Raw genomic sequence first — 23,463 nt, 5'->3', positions numbered from 1 at the left:
AAGAAGTCCAACCGTTCTTGCAATGGCTTTTTGTTGGTTTTGTTCCTTAGTGGCAACATATCGTAGTATACTATTAAAATGCTCTATTCTTTTTATTGTAATCTAGTTTCTTAACCTTATAAAATTAGTTTTAAATTATAGTCGCAAACTAAAACAATTTTATATTGTTTGATTTCCTTTGGGGAAATCATTAAAAGTCTTTACTTATCTAAGACTGTGTTTGCTGCACATTTCTCAGATTCCCATGGGCATCTGGAAACAAAGCGGCATGCACCCTTTAGGCCTTGAATAGACAACTGTAGAATCTCCAGAGGAGGCTTTCCCTATGCAGGTACCAATTGGGGATCCTGGGGCTCTGAATTCACCCAAGATACAGAGAAATAGCCCATCCTTTCATCCCAGCCCTGGAAGCTCAGTCAGTGTTTACTGCAGTTTTATTGAGAGGGCCATTGCCATATTACTGTAATCCTGTGCTACAACATGCACGGCATGGTTCATGTCTGGTTTTAAGCCAGTTTGAAATATCATCGTTTTTCCTGCATATTTCTTGCTTGTTCTTTCTGATCTCTGTAATAGAGCCCACACAGTTCAAGTATATGAAGGCAGAGAAGCATTAGTAATCTTCACTTCCATTCTTAGGAGATCTACTGAAAGTTTAAGCCAACAAAAGACAAAACTTTTCCTTCCTTCTTTCTTTCTTTCTTTCTTTCTTTCTTTCTTTCTTTCTTTCTTTCTTCCTTCCTTCCTTCCTTCCTTCCTTCCTCTTTCCTTCTTTCTTATTGCTACTTTAATCATCAATTGAATACTTTTTAAAACAAGTTTGACAAATATTTACCAAGTCAAGTTTATGATAGTTCATAAAATATATCCATTTGTATGTGTTTTTGTGGCTGCCTGTATATTTCCTTATATAGAATTCTTCCCTCCTCTTGTTACTGTTTTGATTAGTTCCTTCAAACATCAATGTCCGCTAAGGCTGAAGAGTTTAACCTTCTTTCACAAATGTGTGTTGCACTGCAAATATGAGCCTACGGGGATGGGTCTCATACACCCTCATTTAGACCGCCACATTGGGTCTGATGTGGAAGCCCACCTTAGACAGAGTACACAGGGAAATGGAGCAGTGTGGAAAGTGGATTTGTAGCCACTGCTGTAAATTGTCATGTGGACGTTATTGGTTTAGAATAAAAGAGGTTTTATTGGCCATTTTGAAAAATCATTGGCATTGGGTTTGCATGTGTGGCTTTAGCGCTCGCAGAAGCAGGATAGAAACTGTTGGTGTAACTGCACCTATGTCATGGGTCAGGAGACTGATGATGAGTAGAAGTGAGTTGTAACCCACATCCAGGACCTTTCTTCAAAGGCCCTGAATTTCATTAGTGATCTCATAATCTTAGCCAACCCCATGTGGTTCTTTGACTTTACTTTAAAGGAGTTTTAAGAAACCCAAGGAAACGGTTCTTCAGGGAAGAGACAAAGTGGATTCATGTTCCAGTTGGTACTGCGAAGACTATAACTAGATGCTTATAGCAGCTGAAATTGTAATTGCCCAACTTTTCAACTGACCAAGATAGCTTCAGTAGTGGTGTGGACTGCAGTAAACGGTGGCCCATCTTATTAGTGGAGTAGTACATGGTGCTGAACAGAAATGGGTTTTTAAAGGCAAACAAGAACTACGTCATTTCCAAGAAGGTGGATGGGATGCAAAACTGTACTCAAACAAGATTCAGAAAGGCAAACATACATTTTTCTATTATGGAACCTACATTTCCTTAAACCATGGACATGCAGCTGTTTGGGATGGTGTACATGAGGAGGAGGAAGGAAAGAGGATAATGGCAAGCAGACATTACCAAAGTTCACTTATGTACATATGTAAGACGTCATAATAAATCCATTACTGCAGAGTGAACACACAGTGTAGGAAAGTGGAAGGTATTCACCAATGAAAAGACATTTAAGGAAACAATTGCTTACCCCTAAGTGGAAGAAGCCAAGTGAGAGGCCGTGCCCTTAGAGAATATTGAAAACGGGAAGAGTCTGCCTGTGTACGGTTCAGAGGTATCAGAAATCCATGCTGCAGCTCAATTTTGAAAGTCAGGCTTTTTCTCCCTCTCCCTCTCCTTCTCCTCCTTGTGCTTTATCTTCTCTCCCTCTTCCTCTCCTACTTTCATATTTGTCAATCCTGATCTATGTGCCTGTGTATGTTATATGATACGATTTTATATGTTCAAATGTATAGATGCCCTTGTGTATTCTGGGTGAGCCTTTGAATAGCAGAATCATGGGACTTCAGTTAACCACGGGATAAACCCCAACCCTCATTCCTACCGACAGCAAAGCACAGAGGATGGAGATGGTGCCTAGGTTACACAGCTGCCAGCTACTGAGCTCACTGCCTCAGGCTTTCCATTACTGATGTCTGGTGCCTGTCTCGGATTCCTGAGGAGTCCTCACTGAGTCACCATTGTGAAACACTTTCTTGCAGAAGTGGGTGGCTTGCATTTACCAGATTGCCTGTTTCCTGAGGGCAGTTAATGAGCAGTGTGCACACCTCTCTGAAGCCTGTCCCAGTCACCTTGTCTGTAAACAGTGATCCCCTATCTCTGAGTGCATCTGTCTGGAAGGAACACATTTGGCAGATGGTTAAAGTCTAACTGATTTAGCTCTAAATCTTGGATTAATATCCTTTCTGCTGATACTTCTCACTGGTATTTGAATAGCCTTGAGACTGGCACTCTTTTCAGGAATGAAGTGGTTAGGTCTAGAATCTCACTGAGCGCCTCCTGTAGTTGTTCCCTAGGTCTTCCTGAGGGGAAAGCTCAGGAGGAGGCTCTGGAGCACCTGTCACAGGGGCAGTGAGTAAACCAACCGTGGGGCTCAACCTCCTTGCCTTACTCTGGGATTAGTGGCTGCCCCAGCAGTTTCTCCATGGTTCCCAAGAAGGATGTAGGTTTGTCTTCAGGGGTATGATTCTCCTAAGTGGAACTCGGGCTGATGAGGACAGAATATTAGAAACAGAATAGGTTTTCAAAATTAAAAACAGGACAGCCTACCAAGAAGGGTAAGATGCCCCATCATTGTGCAGTTCCTATCGCTCAGTCTGCTGGGACCACCATGGTGTTTCCAGAGGTGTCTGGTCAAGGACTCGGGGAAGTGATTAATATGTGTGAGCTTTCTTGTATCTCAGCACAAAATTTATGTTTTATAGGGATTTTTTTTAAAAAAAAAAAATCAAACTGACCATTCTTTCTGGTGGAAATGAATGTGGGCTTCCCCTGTACTCTGTAAGTGACCTAACATGTCTGAATGAAGTCTGATTTACCCAGCTACAGAAGGGCACTTGGAGATTAGGGGGTGGTTTTCCAGAGACATGAAGCGAACTCTGGTACACCCTCTGCCAGTTTCTGTTTACTTGGTTGGATGGAGTAAAGGCCTTTTAACTTTTCTAATCGATACATAGTGAGCATGGCGTCTACTAATTACCATGTGTTATATCCAGGTATTATATCAGTATGTTGTTACACGTTTGCACATGCTAAGAACTATGTGATAAGGGCTTCTTACCATCTGTGTACAAATCTAGGAAACTAAAATTTTAGTTCCAGAAGGAACTCCAAGTAACAGATATGCCTGAGAGAACCCGCACACTCCCAGCACCTTGTTCCAAGCTGTTTTCTGGGAGGGGAAGATCGGGTCGGTGCCTCACATACCCGTCTACTCACTGGAGCCATTTCTATTATGATCCTCCTCTGGCAGGATGACAGAGCCAGGGGCCCAGTGGCTTTTGCTTCTCTGGGGGAGGGAAATGGCATTTTTCACAGTTTGGTTTCCCTCCCCTCATACGTTCTCGGTGGCTCTGTCTCTCTCACAGTCCGCTCATCTTATGGCCATGCTCTGTGCAGATGAGGCCCTCAGTGAGGCCAGAGCCTATCATGGCCAGTTCCCTGGATCACGCCCAGGAGGAGTCTATTAGGGAGGGAGCGCAGTGGTGCAAGGCTTTGAAGATCTGTGTTCTAGATATGGCTTTCCCTGGGTTGCCAAGAGTTGGCCGAATGTCTGTGTGTGGTAAGAATGGAGGTGCAGATGTGTCTCTCTGAGATCAGATTCATCAGGGAGCTCTGCAGCGTTTACACTTCAGGAAGGCAAACCTCTTTCCTTATCACATCGCTCTCCAGGCCTGGGCTTGATGAAACCCTGATTCTTTTCCAGATCTCTAAGTCCTGGTTTTCTCAGTTGTTGGCTCCTTACTAAACATAACTAATAAGGATCCACATGAGAAACGAGTTGTAGCCGAAACCCGATTCTGAGTATTGCTCTTGAAAAAGAGAAGTGGCCTTTAAATACTGGAAATTGTTTTCCTTATCTGCAAGCCCACTGGAAGTGTGGACACAGGTATAGAGACAGACTTCACATTACTGACAGACTTGCGTTTGGTCTTCACTCTTATGGGCAGCTTTGCCACCTAGAGGCTCAAGCTAGGCACATCCTGTTTTGTTTAATAATGAAGCACTATAAGGTAAGAAGTAACTTTTAAATGCTCCCATTTAATAGTTGGTTCAGTTGGTTCAGTGAGCTGTTAAGACTTTCAGTAAGACAACAGCCGACTTAGTATGTGTGTATTATATTAGGGATCAAAACCAGGGCCCTGTGCATAAGCAGGTCTTCTAACACTGACCTAAAACCTCATCCATTTTTGAGACAGTCTCTTAGGCTGGCCTTGAATTAATGGCTGTATCATAATTCTTGAAGTCATGACCCTTATGCCTTAAGACTCCTGATTTCTGGTATTACACTTACCTACAACCACATCTGACCAAGGCTGGCTTTTTAAAAAATCTATCTTCAGAGTACTGTGAAACAGCTCAGAACTCTGTTTTTTTTTTTTTTTTTTTGCTCAACTAATTTGATAGGATTCTATCTGGATTACACCATCCTGTTATATTAAGGTAAGAATGCTAAAAATTGATTTATACCAATTTTTCCCAGGGCTCCTTGAGTTCATTTAAAGTCTTATGTTTCTTCACAGAATATGAAGAACATGTGTATGTATGTTTCTTTACATATGAGATGTTTGTCTCATGCATATGTCTTGTGTCTCTTTTTCTGTTTCTAGGCCTTCTGCCTTATCTAGTAGCCCAACGTATCCAGACTTGCCCTTCATTAGGATCTCCCCACACCGTAACCCCACTGCAGCTTCAGAGTCCCCCTTCAGCCCCCCACACCCCTACATCAACCCATATATGGACTACATCCGCTCCTTGCACAGCAGCCCGTCCCTCTCCATGATCTCCGCTGCCCGAGGGCTGAGCCCTACAGATGGTAAGTCTCACACACTTTTACATTTCCCTGTGACACTGTGTAAAGCAGATCTAGCATATGGTAAGGTTTTCCTACATGACAGACACTGGGGCAAGTGCTTTAAGTTCAAAATTTAATTCTAGTTAGTAGCGCTGCTTGGTTAGCGGTGGTGTCCATATTTTTGTAAGGATAGCAGTTAGAGAGGATTTGGGTTTCAGGAGTAATCAAAGTGGGATTCAAAACAAGATCTGACCTCCTTGCTGTAAGTGCCCTCCTCTTTCTCACTCCACACATGACTAGACAAGCCCTTCAGGTATCACCATACCAGTGTGAATTGCCTGAGTACCTTGCCCGTCTTCTAATGAATGCTCTCATGTTCTGTACGTCAGAAAGACACATTTACATAGATCTGTCTCTGAGAGCAGAGCTTGACACACTACTGTGCTTAGCATCTGGGGATCCTGATGGGGGCAGAACAGTGTGGAGTGGGGGACATGAGTCTTTTAATCTTATAAAAGCTTCCAGATGTTAATGCTGTTGGCCTATGGTGGGCCATATTGTATGTAGCAAGAGCTTAGGGAAGAAAAAAGACCCATTATTATGTGTGCCTTCAGTCTTTGAACATGCCAAGTAAAACTAGAACAATGAGAAATAAGAAAGAGTTAGACTTTATTCCTGTAATCTCTGATACTTGTTTTAAACTTCAAATGTAGGATTCATTTGGAGCTGGCTATTTATACCTTCCTATCAAGTTATAACCTATTCCTTAAGGCCTGTGCAAAATATTTACTTTATCTTCCATGTATATATAAATGTTTGCCTACAACTGTTGAACTCTTCATTAAAATACAAAATTGCATAAGCTTTACTAATTGCTCATGTGGGTTAAGTATGCATGCTCTATTATAGAATATAAGTCACTGCTGACGTTGCAGAATAAAGAGATAGTGTGCAGTTCATTTTACTAAACTAATGCCATACCCCTAATTCTAACATAGGAACTATGGTCTGTGTGTACATACAGTGGCAAGTGTATGAAGTTTCTGCAGACGCAAACATTCTCATGTATTTCCAGGAATATCCATCTTCTAGAAATAATTACTATCCAATGTATGTTCTTTTTAAGAATTCAGTACAGTGAATATTTTTGTAATGTATCCAAAAGATATATTTTCTCATTTGAGCAATATTAACATTTTTAAAACCTACAAAAAAGGAAAACATGATTAATTTTTTCTGCTTGGAATTTGATTTTGTGATAAAGGATGCTATGTAGTAAATATAACCATAAGGAAAACATATAAAGGGACTAAGAAATAATCTGAAGGAACAAGTTGCTGTACCTGACTTGTAGAAATTTAAGTGGCTGAGGACTTTATGGAAATCATGCTCACTGTATGCATTTAATTAGTTTGAATTAAATATCCACTGATTGGATGGTGGTTCTGCCTTCCCTTTTCTGTTTGATGAGACCCTAATTACTAAGAGTCTGAGTTACTTTTCTATTGCTATGAGGAGGCACCATGAGCAATGTAACTACTGGAAGAATTTATTGGGGCTTATAGTTCCATAGGGATAGACTCTATGACTTCCCTGGAGCAGGCAGGCATGGCAGTAGAGTAGTCGCTGAGATCCTGAGAAGGGGAGGAGGGACGGGGGGAGGGAGGAAGGAGGAGGGGGGGAGGAGAGGAGAGGGAAGAAGGGGAAGGGAGGGGGAGGAAGGGAGGGAGAGAATTAATATATGAATATTTTGTGGTGTGAGCTTTTGAAACTTCACTTTACCTGCAATGAAACATTTCTTCCAATAAGGCCTCACCTCCTAGTCCTCCCCAAACAGTTCCACTAACTGGTGACAAAATATTCAAACATATTCACTTTTGGGGGCCATTCTAACTCAAACTATCACACTACCCAGTCGGATAATTTCACAAATATTTTCCTCTTGTAGTCTAATACTTTTAAAGATACTCATTTTTGTTATATATCATGCATAAAAAGTATTACATGTGGACACCAATCCAAAATATCTGTTGCCAGGACTCTTTTTTCCTGTAGCTAGTGACTGTAAACAGCCACTGCTCAAATGCTGTCCCTAAGCACTTTACAAATGTGACTTTACTTTTGGCTCCTAGCTACTTCATGGAACTTCTTTGAGTCTAGATTTCTGAAAATCTAGAGGCCACCCTCAGGAGTCCTACAATATCTTGCTGCTTTTGCACATAAATTGGCAGGTGGAAACCAATTATTATCCCACTCATGTAAGGCTGACTCTTGCCAGTAAATTGTTCCAGATTGATAGGTACATTTTCTTTGTTGATTTTGTAGTGGTGGGAAAAAAGGAAAACGAGCTTTTAAATTCTGGAACATGAAATTGCAGCTTACCATTCAGTTGCTTGTCATTAATGCTGTGCTGCTCTTTTTTTCTTTTTTGTAAACTCTGACTTCTCGTGTTAGTGAGTGTTAACTCAGACACTCCTGTCAGGAGCCTAGGGAAGTATTTTAAGTGTGTCTGGAAAGATATCACAGTTGTCTGAGTTGTCTACTGTTATAAAGAGTATGGATGTACAGTAATTGTCTATAGGAACCTATTTTCTCTGCAGGGGGAGGGAGTTAATCATGATCATCTATATACAGCCTTCATTCTGGTACCAATACTGGGACACATTTGTATATATTGGATTCCCCATAAATTACACTGTCTACTTAACATTTTTGCTTCCTTAGTTTATACATGTCTGTACTGTGATCCCAAAATGACAAAATTGCATAGATGATATATCTCTTACAATTCTGTCCCATCTTAAGAGATAATACGACTGTATAAATTTTGAATCCATGATAATTTCATTAAAAAAGAACAAAACTTTTATAATGTATTTTACTATGTTTATTTCCTTTCAGATAAAGACATGATGCCAATGAATGCATTCTTAGAACAGCCTTATTGCACAAGCCATAAAAGAATTGTGTTTGCATGTTAAATGGCACATGGACTTAGAATGCTTCCAAACCAGTATCTCCTTGTCTGTCTTGTAAGTGTTGCTGACTTGTGTCCTCTTGTAGCCCCCCATGCTGGAGTCAGCCCTGCGGAATACTATCACCAGATGGCTCTGCTGACAGGCCAGCGCAGCCCCTATGCGGACATCCTTCCCTCAGCCGCCACTGCTGGTGCAGGGGCCATCCATATGGAGTACCTTCATGCCATGGACAGTAAGTGACAAGGCTGGTTGCTGGAGTCCTGGGAGAGTAGCAAAGGCTAACTAGGAAATAGAGAGCAAGCTACAAAGATTAAGTGATGGGCTAAATTTCCGGTCTGAAGCAGGCTCACACAGATGGAGCAAGCCGGAGATGACCGGTAACTCCCGGTGAACTGAAATGTACAGAGAACTGTAGATTGGTAGCAATACTAGAAGTGTAATGGATCAACAGATTATCCTGTTCAAGGAACAGAGTCTTGGACTTTGCATGGCCACCTCATGGATTTTTATCCTTTAGAAATTAGGCATTAAAAAAAAATCAAGAAACTATAAGCTATCACTTATCTCCATTTACATACTCATATTAAAATACTGTGTTTCATGAAGACCCTATGCAAATGCTAAGAACACAGAAGGTTCATAATTATTATACATAGGGGTGGTAAATCCAGAAACATTGTCAAATCTTAGTACTGGGCCACAAATGAAAGAAGATGTGTGATTTGAATGTCACTTGTGGCCTGGGGGTGTCTAGTTGTGCATTAGGATTCCGTTGGCTCACAGTGGGCCTGTGATAGTGCTTTTTAGAGCATTTCAAAGCTCTCATCTAGGAAAGGACCTGGTCAGTGAATGTCCTTTGGCAGGATCCTGAGGAGTGATGGTAAAGCCTGGCCATGCTATCAGGTGGGCAGCATATGGGGGCTGTTTGTTTGTTTGTTTGTTTGTTTGTTTGTTTTTAGCAGTGGTGCTTAATCCTTGCCTTTCCAGCTAGACGATGTATAGAGTCATTCTTGTGAGGGACATGCTTCTGTTAGTCTAGGCCTCAAATTTGGGGGAAGTGGGGATGACGGATGGTTAGTCCACCTAGGAATAAAAATTGACAGTCTGAGTCTCCTAATCACCTACAACCACCTTGGTGTAGTCTGAAGGGGTGTGGCCTGGTGCTGGCCTCTGTTGGGCAGCTTAGTACCACACACCCGTGCTGCACCCTTTGTGGGGGTTTTATTGTTAGAATCAGTAACATAAAGAGCTCAAGACTCAGATTCATCATAACCATATTTCAATTAGCAATTGTTTGGGGGAAACAGTTCACCGTTATTATGCAAATTAGTTATTTAAAAATCTGCAAATAAAAAATTAAAATAAGAGAGACTCCTTGAAAGGTCAGCCTACATTACTCTCCCTATTTGATAAGAATGTGTTTAGTCAGGCAGTGGCTTTTTTTTTTTTTAAATCTAAATAAAGATGAAGCTACCCTTTTACTTTGTAAAACCTAATTAAAGGAATTTTAATTTGCCAGAGTATATGGTAAAATTGACTGTCATTAAGTAGGAATTTAGATGTCCTATCATTTATCACATGAAAAGAAAGCTCCTCTTTCTTTGTCAGAAATTTTTATTAAAACAGAGAAATAAAAACAATTACCAGAAACTGGGTTGGAGCTCCCTGTGCTAGAGCAGGAAGCAGGCCCTGTGGCTGGGCTTGGAGCTCAGCTATGGAGCGTTTGCCTAGCACTGGAAGGCTTTGCATTCAGTGTCTATCTCTGCAGAATTGGTGGACGCACATAGTGTGACCTGTGGGGGATGACTTTGACATGGAGGCTAAAGTACATTGTGTGGCACATTAGACTAAGCTGCTATATTCATAGCTCTTCAAGTTCCTGAGATCGAGGGACCTTGAGCCTGTAATTCCTTTAAGGAACATCCTAGGGGCTGAGGGAGAGCAAGGGAGTGTGGAGTTCATGCTATACATATGGGCAGAGACTGACTTAAGCCGGTGCTATTCTCAGAGAGAGGCAGACAGGACATTTTCCAGCCAGTCTTCTGAGACCTGAAGAATTAGATGAGAAGGTTTTGTCAGGCCTCTGGCCCCTGCGTTGAGTGATGTATGGTGTATTTAAGGTTTCCTACGTCTCAAGGTTATTACATCACCTCCCACACCACTGCTAGTTAGAAGGCTAGGGCCAGTCCTGAACATCCTACCAAAGTCAGAGGATAAAGAATGTCTAGCTTATCTTGCTTCTTTTGAGTCCTACCAAAAATTTTTACTATTAAGGGTAATGGGAAAATTCAAAGTAAGTCTGGTCTGTCACTCCAGTTGTTTGAAAATGACAGGCATTTCTTTATTAAAATCTCTTATGGTGCAATTAGCTTATTGCAGTGAGTAAATGTAAAATAGTTACATTCAAGGCAGAGGGCATAATAAAAAACGAGATGCCCCTTGAATACTGAAAGCGTACGCCAAGCCAGTACTGTTGTGTATTTACATGCCCCGAGTCCGCTGGTGATGAAGCTGTTTTAAATGAGTGAGCCCATTTTAAGTGTGACTGAAAGAGAAAATGGAAGGCATCATGCTTGTCACTCAGAGTGGTGGAGCGGTGTTCATAGGCGTGTTGCTACCACATTGTGGTACTGTTAATGGTTGTGAGAGTAACTGTAGAGCCTTTCCATACTCATTTATTCTGTTTGTTAAATTATCTCAGCACAGTGGGCTGCTATCTTTTCTGAGGTCTGTTGTAGTTACACAAACTTTTAATTCCAGTAATTGGGAGGCAGAGTTAGGCAGGATTGTCAGTTTAAGGCCAATGGGATACTCATCCACCCCCAACACACAATACACCTGTGATTTTCTGAATGAGGCAAAATTGCTATGTCCCTTGAAATAGTCACACCATCCTACGGAGTATAAAACCTTCTGTTTGTGCTTAAAATGATTTACAGTTGATTTGCTTCTTATCTGTCAGGATAACCTTATTCTCTCATTAATCTTTAGTTTTATGACTGACTTGTAAATTGATCTTCAAAAGGCAGGCATTGGTAAGCACTTAGCATTTGCTGCTATGACCTAACAAGTTTGACTGCAAGTAATATTTAATTGTAACCCTTCAGTTAGAAACCACCATATCAAGTGGGCATGTGTTGAAATCAAGATACGAACCTCCAGGTTAAGAGGCTTAAAGACTGGCATTTAAAGACGGTTAGATCTTTAATAGAGAAGATGTTCATCTCAATATCTTTAGGCATGTCAGGTCTCACTCACATGCTTGTAGGGTTGATGCCTGCCTCCCAATGTAGAAATTTTATAAACTACCACCATCAACAACATGGAATATATGTGCTTAGATGAGGAGGCTTTTAGGACTGAAACCCTTCATCTTGACACCACCAAGCTCAAGGCTCTATGTGGTAGGACTGCTGTCTGCACTGGAAGGGTGTGACAGTGCCTCTTCCCACGAGATGTCCATAGAACACTGTGAACTGTGACATGTTGTCGATACTTCCTGGGGTACAGAATCACCCTAAATGACCACTTGGTGTGACGCATTTATAAGTTGCTTTCGTGATGCTGTAAGTTTACCAGGGAGAATTTAACTGCAGGATTCATGGAGAAAGGCAGACAGACCTAACTACACCCAGTTCTGTATTGTAGCATGCTTTAATTCTTTTTTTTTTTTTTTTCGTTCAATTCACTGCCTTAAGATGCTGTGTTAGAGTGGAGAGGGCATTGTGTTGCAACTATGGGAACCTCTGTCTTGGTTGCTTGTGGTGAATTAATGATGGGAATATCTAAGCAGCTGTCAGATTCATAAATCATTAGAAATAAGAAGGATAACACATAAAAGTCTCTCCCTTTTGTTGAGCAATTTATCATTTTGCCTGCACATTAATAAACAGCACTCAACTGAGGTAAGCCCCTGGAAGATAAATATTATGCCCTAATTCCTTCAGTTGTAGCCAGTAGATCACAAGGGGGAAGAGAAATACTTGTCACCACAAGTTGCCAACTTCGTGTTCCTCCCCTTTCTCACTGAGAAGTGACAGTCAGTAGTATATAGATTCTGGCTGGAGGTAATCAAGTTCTGTTTTGTTTCCGTAACAGGCACCAGATTTCCCAGCCCTAGACTGTCAGCTAGGCCCAGCCGAAAGCGTACCCTGTCGATCTCTCCACTGTCAGATCATAGCTTCGACCTTCAGACCATGATAAGAACATCTCCTAACTCCTTGGTCACAATCCTCAATAATTCCCGTAGCAGTTCTTCAGCAAGTGGTTCCTATGGGCACTTATCTGCAAGTGCAATCAGGTATGTATTTTCCTCAATCCATCATTTCTCTTCATAATAAATTGTCAGTGCTCATATGAACCAATAATCCATTTGCAATGCCAGTGGTCTGAAAGGAAGAGTTAGCAGGCTGCCGTATACATACCAGGATTCAGGTTAAATACCGAACAATGAGCCAAAGTTAATTTGTTTGTGTGCACTTTCCAATAGTTGTTATATGACTGATACTCAGTTTCAGTGAGATCTACTTCTTAGAGTTAGAGGATTTTAAATCCTTTATCCAGCTCTTCTGTTGTAAATATTTCTGTAAAATAAAAACTAACTCAGCCTGGTTGCCCAGTATGAAGAAGAGTTTGGGAGTACCTACCTGGCCAATCACTGGTGAGTTAACAGGAAATCTATTGAAAGCATATTTCTTCTTTTTTTTCAATTATACATTTCTAGCTTACCATTGAAGATAAAAACTTTGATCATCCTTTCTGTATAGTGAGGTAATTTTAACACAGCCTTACATGAGTGTAAGAAATGTAAGATGCTATTGCTAATGATCAGATTTGGGCTGTCATCCCTGAATATGAAAGGAATATAAAAAAGTCGTGCTAAGAATTTGTGAGATACTCATGTTGCTTTTGTCAGCTGATCACTTCCTTTAACTGTGCTAGTTACAGAATTAAACAGCATCCAGGCAAATAGTTAATTAAAACAACCCTGGTTATAATCTTTAGCTCTCATTTTTCCTCCAGGGTTTACTGTGGTCTCAAAAGTCACTGACTCGTAACCTTTGTGTTATAGTTCTGCACACTGTGGGTGATTTCTCAGCTTGAGAGTCCTCCTAGGGAAGCCGGCATGAGGACAGGGCATTGGGAAGTGGACAGGCGTCAGGAATCTAAGGCCAGCTATTGCCACACAGTGACTTGACCAGCTTGAGCTGCTTGACATCCTGTCCAAAAACAAACAAAATAAAACCCCAGGAAAACACAATAAATAAATGGAACATAGGATCTAATCACTGTTTTCACTAGCCTTGTTTTTAATAAGTAAGAATGTATTTTATTATTTTTTTATAAATGGGCAACAGCTCTAGTTACTAATTAATGAGCCTTTCCTGGTGACTTTACATGCTTGAGAAACTTCAACAGTTCAGAAAAATATACATAAATGACACTACTGTCTCCGTATTTATTAAGAATAACTAAAACCATTGTTCCACTAACACATTTTTTCAATGCAGTTTTGATGCTTTTTCTAGTTCAATTATCAGCATTTCTTATTGGCAGGCAAGTTAGTATTATTACAATAAATCATGATTTTCATTTTCTGGGGCTCTTTCATGAGTAAGGAATGGAGATGTGGAGTGAAGCAAATACCTGCTTATGTGTCTGTATAACCCGTAACTTACTGTACGGTGTGGAGTGTCTCGTGTCCCAGTGTAGTCAGTACATAGAAAGGGGTCTACGGTGTCTCGGGACCCACTGCTGTAGTCACAAACGGAGGCTTCATGGGTCTGCCTGTAGTCAGATCAAGTGTGGCTCTAATTTGCATATTTAACAGCTGCAAGTAATCTACCCAGTGTGTTGGAAAGGCCAGTGTTTTATGAAGGTGATGTGTATCCAAAGTGGGACAAAATTTCCTTTTTCTCATTGGGTAAAGTTAAAGCTGCAGTGGTGAGTCTAGGAGACGATAGCACTGGCCGGGCTGTGCTGCATTAGTGATGTTTCAGCTGCTCTCCAACACTGCAGCTTATTCCTGTTCTGGCTGTGTTCTTGGGTCATCTGCAACCGTAAACTATATCTTTTATTTTATTTTATTTTATTTATATGAGTATACTGTAACTGTTTTCAGACACACCAGAAGAGGGCATCAGTTCTGATTACAGATGGTTGTGAGCCACCATGTGGTTGCTGGGATTTGAACTCAGGTTCTCCGGAAGAACAGTCAGTGCTCTTAACCACTGAGCCATCTCTCCAGCCCCGTAAACTATATCTTAACTTGCTGAGATTTTGCAACTTTGTAACAACTAAAAACATCCATATAGAAATGTCACATACTGGGGTTGGGGATTTAGCTCAGTGGTAGAGTGCTTGCCTAGCAAGTGCAAGGCCCTGGGTTCGGTCCCCAGCTCCGAAAAAAAAAAAAGAGAAATGTCACATACTGTGATATTTACGCAAATAATACTTACACATGCCACTTGGTGGCTTTTGTGGAGAAGCGGTAGCACTAGAGGTTGAAATCAGGACCTTAGCTAAGCCAGGCAGCTGCTCTCCTACTGAACAACACCTTTAGCTGCAGAATGACTTTGTTCTTCTTTCTTCTCTCATGTATCAGTTCTTTCTTCTCTCACGTATCCCTATATGCTTGCTTTACTCTTTACGGTTTCTTAGATTTCAGGTTAGAATATGCCATGGAAATATTCAGGTAGCGTCATTTTTCTTATCTTTGTGATATCCTACAGTTGCTCCGAGAAGGAGGCGCAGCACGTCAGAGACCACTGGTGTCCTGACTTAAAATTATCATTTCATTAAAAGTGGAAGAACAGATTCACTTTAAAGACCAGTTCAGTCTCAAAAGATCCTGTGATAGTCGGGTGACCCTGGACTATTTCATACTCATTTTCTTTCTCTCCTCGTGGGTTTTCATGCATTTCCTCCCTGTCAGTGGGTCATATTAGTCTTTGATACACATTCATGGTATGCTAAGATCGTATGTCACTTTTTTTCTTACATAGAAGGTAATGCAGTGTGTGATGAGCAGCTGTGTGCTGTTATAATGCGGTAGATATACTAATGGTCGTGTCATCTCTACTTACCAGATAAACTTCGGTCTATTGTTGTCCCTAGACCTAAATAAATGACCTCAGCAATCATCAGTTATAGACCAGAAAATGTCAGGGAAAGATGCATGTGGACACCCAGAGGGCAGATACTGTTCTGAAGAATGGACAGTGCAAGAGAAAGTGAGCAGGAAGAAATTTGATGTCGGAGTTGAACTGGATAAGAGGACAGGCACATGGAAGGAGGAAGCTGGCCAGTCCTGTGCTTGGTGAGCACCAGTGCCACCTGCTTCACCGTCTCCTGCTCATTAGTTACCTACAAACACACCCAACTTCTACACTCACCGTTTTGCAATACCGACCTCACTGTAAATGTTGGTAGTACATAGGGAATTGGGCCCATTTAAGTTTGTAAGGATGCTGTCATTTAATAATGCAGTCATTCAGTTTTCTGTTTCCACCCATTTTCCTGAGGTACAGCAGAGCACCAGACCTCTCCTCTTATATCTCTGCATCACCTTTGTCCTCTACCATGGGTGCAGCACCGCACACAGTTATACAATGACTAAATTCATGTTTGTCCTCCCAGTGAACAGTGAGAATATCCCTCATCTATTTTTTTTACTGAGTGATTCTGGTTTTCCAGAAGCTAAGATCTATTTGGATATTGTCTTACATTCCCACAGACCCTATTACCCATAGTACTCTGGTCTGTCAGACTACGTATGTATCCCAAGTCCTCTTTTATCCCAGAGCTGCTATAACTCAAAATCCCACATATATTATAAAATATTTAACTTAAGGAAGCTGTAAGTTCTTCATCACTTGGAAGGTTTCCACTGCAGACGACAGCATCAGGCAACCTGTGTTCCTTGATCAACAGCTAACCCTAACATTGTAATAGCTCATGACTCACAGTAGTAGACTGCCCTGCCCTTATCTTCTTCAGGTATTAACCCGTCATAGGAAAAGGAGGCATTTCACGTGGTCCTTATCTTTAAAGGCCAAATGTAAATGGAATGGAGAAGTGATTAGTGAATGGATTCCCCGTAGTTCAAGTATAGCTTTTCCATGGTCAATTTAGTGGTAAAACGAAGGTGGTTTCCTCATTGGCCATTTAAGATCTAGTATGGCTGCGAAGATTACAGTTCTGGTTCTGTCTCCCAGATCACCCAATGAACTGCCCACCTCTCCAGCTTCACAGGCATTGCAGTTTTTCTATTGTCTGTACAGACAAGTGTGGTGTGGTGACTCTTGTGGCCTCCGCCCTCTCCTTCTCATGCCATCATCCTTCTCTGTGTAAGAACCCTGTGGAACAGGGAAGCATTTTCCAGGTCCACGCATGCTGCCCATTGGGAAGTAGGAAGCAGTGTGTTCCACAGCTCTCTGGCTCTATGCTGGTGATGGGAGCAGACGTTTGCTTATACTAGAGAAACAACACATACTGGAAATCAGTAACTACAATGCCAGATTACCGGTACATTTGAAAATCTCTGTTCCCATCTTCTAAAAACTCCGATGCATATTTTTCCTCTTTAATATTAGTAAAGTAGTTAATAGTATCTTTTTTTTTTAAAGATAATTTCCTTCAAATTATTTCTTCCTCCAGCATTTGAATAAGTTTAACTACAAGCTGGGTGTAAAAGCTGCACAGTAAGAAAATGAGCTTCTGTCCTTCAGGGAACTTGCAGGACGAAATGCCTCCAAGCAGACATGAGTAACTGAGCAGCTGGTGGGACAAGCTTACTTGATTGCCGCAGGTCATTGCTGCAGAGAAAATGACCCAGGTTGCAGGAAGCTGAGACCTGTAAGACAATCAGAACCACCATAGGCAACAGGTTTTAAGACTATCTAAGGGCAATGCTGCGCATGTAGATCTAATGTAGAACTAGAAGACAGTAAGCTACAGGCAGGTTTGCTAGGGCACAAGTTTGGGGACATTGACAGAGCTAGCTTATGCAGTATCTGTGACCAATGCCACAAGAACAATGGGAAGCTCTGAGGAGGCTAAGAAGACATGGTCAGAGGTGGACTGTCACGGCATGTAACCACAGTGTCAGTCTGGCGGGTCCTCTGATCTTCCTCTGTTCACCAGGCCCAGTGCATCAGGACCTAGTTCCTCCAATGGCGGGCGAGAGCACAGCTAAAACAATACTGGGAGATAGCACTTACATTCGCGAAGTAATGGTGACTGGTGCTGCTCATGTGAACATGACTTTCCTAACCGTGTGTGCATGCTCAGCACACTCACTGCCTTGAAGTTGGTAAGCAGCTCTTACCACAAAGTGAGCCGTCGCTATTCCTGTTCATGGCTGCTTGGTAGCATGTAGCTTCTTAGTTTTCTACAAGATGTTCTCAATAGAAAGCCTAGTACACATTCTCCAAGGCTACCTAGGGTAGCCTACAAGAACATAAACGCTAGGGTGTGCAGTACCTTTTTTTTTCCGTTGCCTTTTCTACTAAACGGGCCTTAGGAATTTTTATGGATGAAAGCAGAGGTTATTTTGTTTGTTCTCAAGTATAACGCATATGTACATACGTGTGCCTATGTAGAAGCTGTGAGGCCATTCTCTGCAAAACTGGAAAGAACTGTTCTTTGAATGGTAGCTGTTGTTTAGCAGGTGCCAGAGTTTTAAGTGAATGTCCTTGTTGGCACAGAACCCACAACACAACTAGGAAATCTGGTGTGATTAGAATCCAGCTCTTCTCAGGTCAGGCTTCAAGTTCTGGTGCCTCTGTTATGCCGGTGCTGCCTCACTTAACTGATTCATGAGCAAAAGATTCAGGAGGGGCAGAAGCCAGAAAGCAAGCAGAGCCCTTCCGTTCTGCCTTTAGAGAACTAGCCTTATTCATGTCCCCGTTTTTAGTAGCACTTTGTTTCTTTTCAGAATGTTCTTACCTGAACCAAGTGCACACATTTTTAGTCCTCGCACTCTGGGGCGGATCTCTGAGGTCAGGTACTACCTGATCTACATGAAGAACTTTGAGATCCTGTCTTAAAATAAACCCACTTCACATCTGAGAATTAAGCATGGCAAGTTAGGAAGCATGTGTTTATTAATGGCCACTAAGGAGAGAAGAGTTTACATTTAAAGCAAGTCATTCGCTTAGACTCGGAGGAGTAAGCTATTGTATACACAATCCACTGGATTTAGGAACTGCGCCTTTGAGACAGGCTGTGTCATTTTACCTTCCATTTCCGGGCTCTCCTGTAACCTTGTTCTCTCATTAGCCACCTTCCTAACCAGCTCTGTTCAGCTCACTCAGTCACTGAGAGATTTTGGAGATGACCTCAGAAACTTAGGAGGCTTTCTGCCGCATTCACGTGGATTAAAGTTGTGGCATACTTAACCCCAGCTTTGTTTTGGTTTGACCCAAAAAAGAATAAAAGAGTAACACCTCTGGCCACCATTTTATATATGACCATATATATATATATATATATGGATGGGGAATCGAGTCGTTACTATAAGCAAAAACTGTTATTTTCAAGGAAAACACTGCTTTTTACAAGTTAACACACAAATGATGTTTCTGTATACTATTTCATGTGACTGCATTGTAAACTAGTTTTAGCAGTACCTGTCCTATAGCTGAGTAATCTGCCTTCCTCCTGGCTCTCATTTTTATGTAAACACAATCACTTCTTCCAGTGGAAAGGGCTGTATCAGTACAAACCAAGTGGCTTTATTGATAGCACAATTATTAAGAAATTTAGCGTCATTTTCCTACTTCCCACTATACGTGAAATTCCTCAACACTTTAAAAACACATTTTAGGGTCTTCATGGAAGCTATTTTAATGGGGGTTTTCCATGTGATTTGAATATGATGACTTTAAAATGCCTGTTAATAGTAAAGTTGAATAAATATTTATTGATTTATTTCTAGTATGAACTTTCTTTGTCCATTTATATAGTAATGTGTGTGTACACGCGCATACATTTGTTTGGGTGGGTGTATATGTGTGCAGACTCAACTATTGATGTGACAAGTAATGTGTGCCATACATGACTGCATTTTATGTTTTACCATATTGATTATAATTAATATATAGCTTTCTGACCACAAATAGCAAGACATGTAGATAGAAAGTACTCAGTTCAAATTTCTGGAATTGACGAATAAAAGATGCATTGTGTATAACTAATGACAATTAAATTTAATTGTTTTACATATCTTTGTTCTGCTAACATCTCCAAATTTGCCCAGTTGGGGACAGTTGGTGATTCTAACAGGAGATATCCATGCAAGAAACTGCTGTATTATTTACTGCAATATGAAGAAATAGCCAAATTTGCACTTTTTTGGGGTGGGGGGATGAAAGTTGAACCTAAGGCTTGCCAGCAAGCCAGGCATGTGTTCTGCCGCTGCTTAAAAATCTTGTTCCTAGGATTTTTGATAAAATATGTGTATAAGGTAGAAATTTCAGTCTCAGATTTTGAGAATGTTAGTATTTTAAAAATTGTATATGAGTGTTTGCATGCATGCATGCATGCATGCATGCATCTGCGTTTCTTGTGTGCTTGGTGCCCACCGAGGCCAAAAGAGGAAATCAGATTCTCTGGAATGAAAATGATAGTTTTGAGCTACCATGTGGGTGCTAGGTACTGAACCCCAGTCCTCTGTAATAGCAGTGAGTATTCTTAACTATCGAGCCATTTTTCTGCTTTGAAGGTCTTGTTTTTAAGTCTTTGGGAAATGAGCTGCTGTCCACATAGAGGGTTGCTGCTCTCTGAGTTCGTCTCAGCAGTGTGCGTGAGCATCTCTGACCCAGCTGTGCTCAGGATGTTGCATGGAAGCCATGGGGTCCAAGGCCCTGCTAAACAAACATCTCAGTAACCATACACTGGTGCTGATTAGTCAGAGTCTGAAATGCACATTTCCTACCCTTTTACTCTGTGTTTGTTACTCGGGTGACCAGTGTCAAGGGATACCAGTGCCTAGCTTCTGTAAGTGTTTGTGATGGAAATGTTTGCCAGTTTGACTTAACCTACTCATATCTGGGAAAAAGGAATCTCTCTTGAGGAATTGCCTCCATCAGATTGGCTATGGGCCTTTTTGTAAATCAGTGATGATCTGGGAGAGCCCAGCCCACTGTAGATGGCAACAGTCCTGGGCAGGTAGGCCTGTTTTCTATAAGAAATCGCAATAGTATTGATGCTTTGTAGAGAATCGTGGAATGAATACATGCACTATTTGGTGAGGGCTTCTGAGGCATACTCTTTAAGTGCAGTTAAGCTGTTCTTCCTAATTTTGTCCTTTGTAATCAACAAAGTCTGTTCTGCTATCAGATTGGGAGAAGTGAAGTTAAATGTTAGCTTTTGCTGCCCTCATGCTGTTTGGTGCTGGTGTGTGTGTGTGTGTGTGTGTGTGTGTGTGTGTGTGTGTGTGTGTGTGTGTGTGTGTTTGGGGGGTTTTTTCCCTCTCCCTCCCTCCCTCCCTCGCTCCCTTCTGTCCTCCCTCCCTCCCTCCCTCCCTCTCTCCCCGGTCAGTATGCTGAGTATGATGGACAGAATAATAACCCCAGGATGCTCATGTTCTAATCCCTTGAACCTATGAACGAGTTACCTAATATGTAGGTGTGGTTAAGCTGCAGATCTTGATTTCAGTTTGAGTTGTCTGTGCCATTAAATTAATGACCAGAGTCCTGGGAGGGAACAGCCAGAGAATCTGTGAGGAGAGGCCCAGAGTGAGATGGATGGCAAGTGGAGCCAGAGTGTGAGCATCCTCTGGGCATGGAGGAGACAGGGAGGCAGGGGCCCAGGCCTCATGCTTCATTCTAGACGTAAAGGGTCTGAGTAGGGAACACAGAAAGTGCCACCTTACAGCGTGACCGCCTCTGCACCAAGAGGCCAGAGATGTATAGACGACTTCCTTTCTGTGGCCCTTCCTGCTTAGACTCGCTCATAAGATGCAAAGGCCTGGGCTGCCTGGCTCCCCGTCAAGTACTAAGAAAGTTCTCTGCACATCTTTCTCACATGAAGGGTATCATTTGATAGTGTGTTTGGCCTCTTAGTTGCTATATCCCATCTTGCATGGCCCACTCTCTGCTTTACCTTCAGAACTTGGTCTGAGAACTCTGTAGACAGTGTTCTGAGCAGCATGGACTGCAACATTTGCTAATGTGGATGCTGTGACAGAACCTAGAACTTTGTGGGGTTTTCTTCCTTTCCCTTAGATTCTAAACTGGTTCGTGATCTGGAGCTGCGAGCTGCCCGTCGGCAGCACTCTCCAGGAGCTGTGTCAATGGCTTGCTCCAAGCTCACCAGAAGCATCTTGGTAGTTCCCGGTTTGCAGTACCTAGATCCTGGCATACAGACAAGATCATCTGTCTGTCCTTGGTTTATAATAAACCACGAAGGCTGAGAAATCCTAGGTCTGTCTGTCAGTCTTGCTGCCTAGTAGTTTCAGTAAATTCTAGAACATACTTATTTCAGTTCCCTGGTTTCACTAGTGAAAAGCAAGGCCCAAATAGAGCTACCAAAGAGTGGTGAACACCTCAAATTCTTATCCACCCGTGGTCAAGGAGGACTGTCATGCTATGGAACCTCTCTGGGATGCTGACCCTTGATTCATCTGCTTCTTCCTAAAGTAGACATGGGCGTTTTCTGCTTATTAAAGTACTACCCTTTAGTCATCTCCACTCCCAGTCAACTACTCTATTTTTAAGCCTCCGAGTCTGATGTCAACTGCAGTTTAAAGTATCAGTGGCCTCTTCCTAAGTTTCCCCCCGTCAGCCTGCTGGATAGTTTAGGCCCCTGAGAAACTACAAATGCATATAGAGGTTAATGGAGGGAGTGTTGACGTTCTAATTATACCTGAAGTAGGGTCTTCAGGTTTTGTGTCTTTAATGAGTAGAATAAGGTAGTTACATGTAGTAATACCCATTCACCCAAAGGAGGTGGAGGTGTTAAATCATTGTGGGTTTTGATAAATGGCTTGTACACTGAAAAATAAATTGGACGAACTGGCACAGAGCTCAGTGAACATGAAATCAGCTATTAGAAGAAAGCTTGTGAACAAATTCTGAGGTAGATATGCATCTTTTGATTAATGCCCTATCAATCATCCTCACAGCTACCTTAGGTGAGTCTTGCTGTAATCATTCATGGCGGCTTACAGAAATACAGGCAGAAAGTATAGCACTGCAGAATGGAATATTACTACTTATTCTAACTTACTGTGAACAATCACTGTTTTTACCATGTTTCTGCTTTCCTTTATTAAGGAAATACAATGTAAAATAAAAGGAGAAACCCTCAAAGCCTGGTAGATTTCTCTAAGGGTATTCTTAATGGTATTCACTTTTAAATGGGCAAGCTATTGTAACAGAAAACTCTCTGTAGGAATAATCGTAATGAATTCGTATTGAAGCCGCCCTTTTATGGGCTATAGTCAAATAGACAAAAATGTAAAGTTGTGTTAATGAAGGGAGTATATCTTTGGAATTATTACTTAAAATTTTTGAAATGGTTTGAATTTTGTAATTGTAATTATTTTATTCTCAGTTAATGTGCTTAGCAGCAATAGTAATTAACCCACCAGATTGGAAATTTGCATGAGTTCTACCTTTAATATTATGAGAAATGCTGGTTCTTTCTGGCTAAAATTATAGTTACTTTGTGTGTGTGTGTGTGTGTGTGTGTGTGTGTGTGTGTGTGTGTGTGTGTGTGTGTGTGTGTTTGTGTACAGAACATTTATTTTCAGAATTTTTTATAGTGGAAAAATTTACATGCCTACAATTATTAGTTCGCCATGTATTTGTAAGCCACTGGAAAATTCCTCCACAGTCTGTCTGCTTTTAGAGGATTCGATTCCTAATATGCGTACACAAAGAAGCATTGGCTACTGGCTTGAGTATCTTGAGGTTAAGGTAGCACTTCCTGGGAACTGAATGTGACCTGGGAAATATGTGACAAAATAAAGTGGTGACAGGCATTAACATGCGTAATGAGTTGTAATAGACATTTAATGCCAGTTTGCTGGAGGAAGGAGCTGAGCTCTCCCACTGGAATATTCCTTCATCAGAGCACATTGATCACTGATTTCAGTGGGGAGAGCTTAATCCATCAGCGTCTGTAAGCAGATGGCACTGATGGAAATTCTTTAGGTGGTATTCTGGATGGCCCAAGC

The 23,463-nt window shown here is 41.5% G+C and overlaps 1 protein-coding gene across 1 annotated transcript in view; it reads left to right on the top strand.

The window, feature by feature from the left end:
• The first annotated feature begins 8,255 nt into the window (after positions 1–8,255).
• The window catches only part of Gli3 (GLI family zinc finger 3), an 89,907-nt gene continuing 74,699 nt past the window's right edge, over positions 8,256–23,463 (top strand). The window contains exons 1-2 of the mRNA XM_032884213.1: positions 8,256–8,511; positions 12,378–12,579. Of these exons, the coding sequence (XP_032740104.1) occupies positions 8,283–8,511; positions 12,378–12,579 (431 nt within the window). The 5' untranslated portion in view covers positions 8,256–8,282. The remainder of the gene's footprint in view (positions 8,512–12,377; positions 12,580–23,463) is intronic.

Source organism: Rattus rattus, chromosome 14 (assembly GCF_011064425.1).
Source record: "Rattus rattus isolate New Zealand chromosome 14, Rrattus_CSIRO_v1, whole genome shotgun sequence".
NCBI classification, from domain to species: Eukaryota; Metazoa; Chordata; class Mammalia; order Rodentia; family Muridae; genus Rattus; species Rattus rattus.
This window is presented reverse-complemented; position numbering and strand designations above follow the sequence as displayed.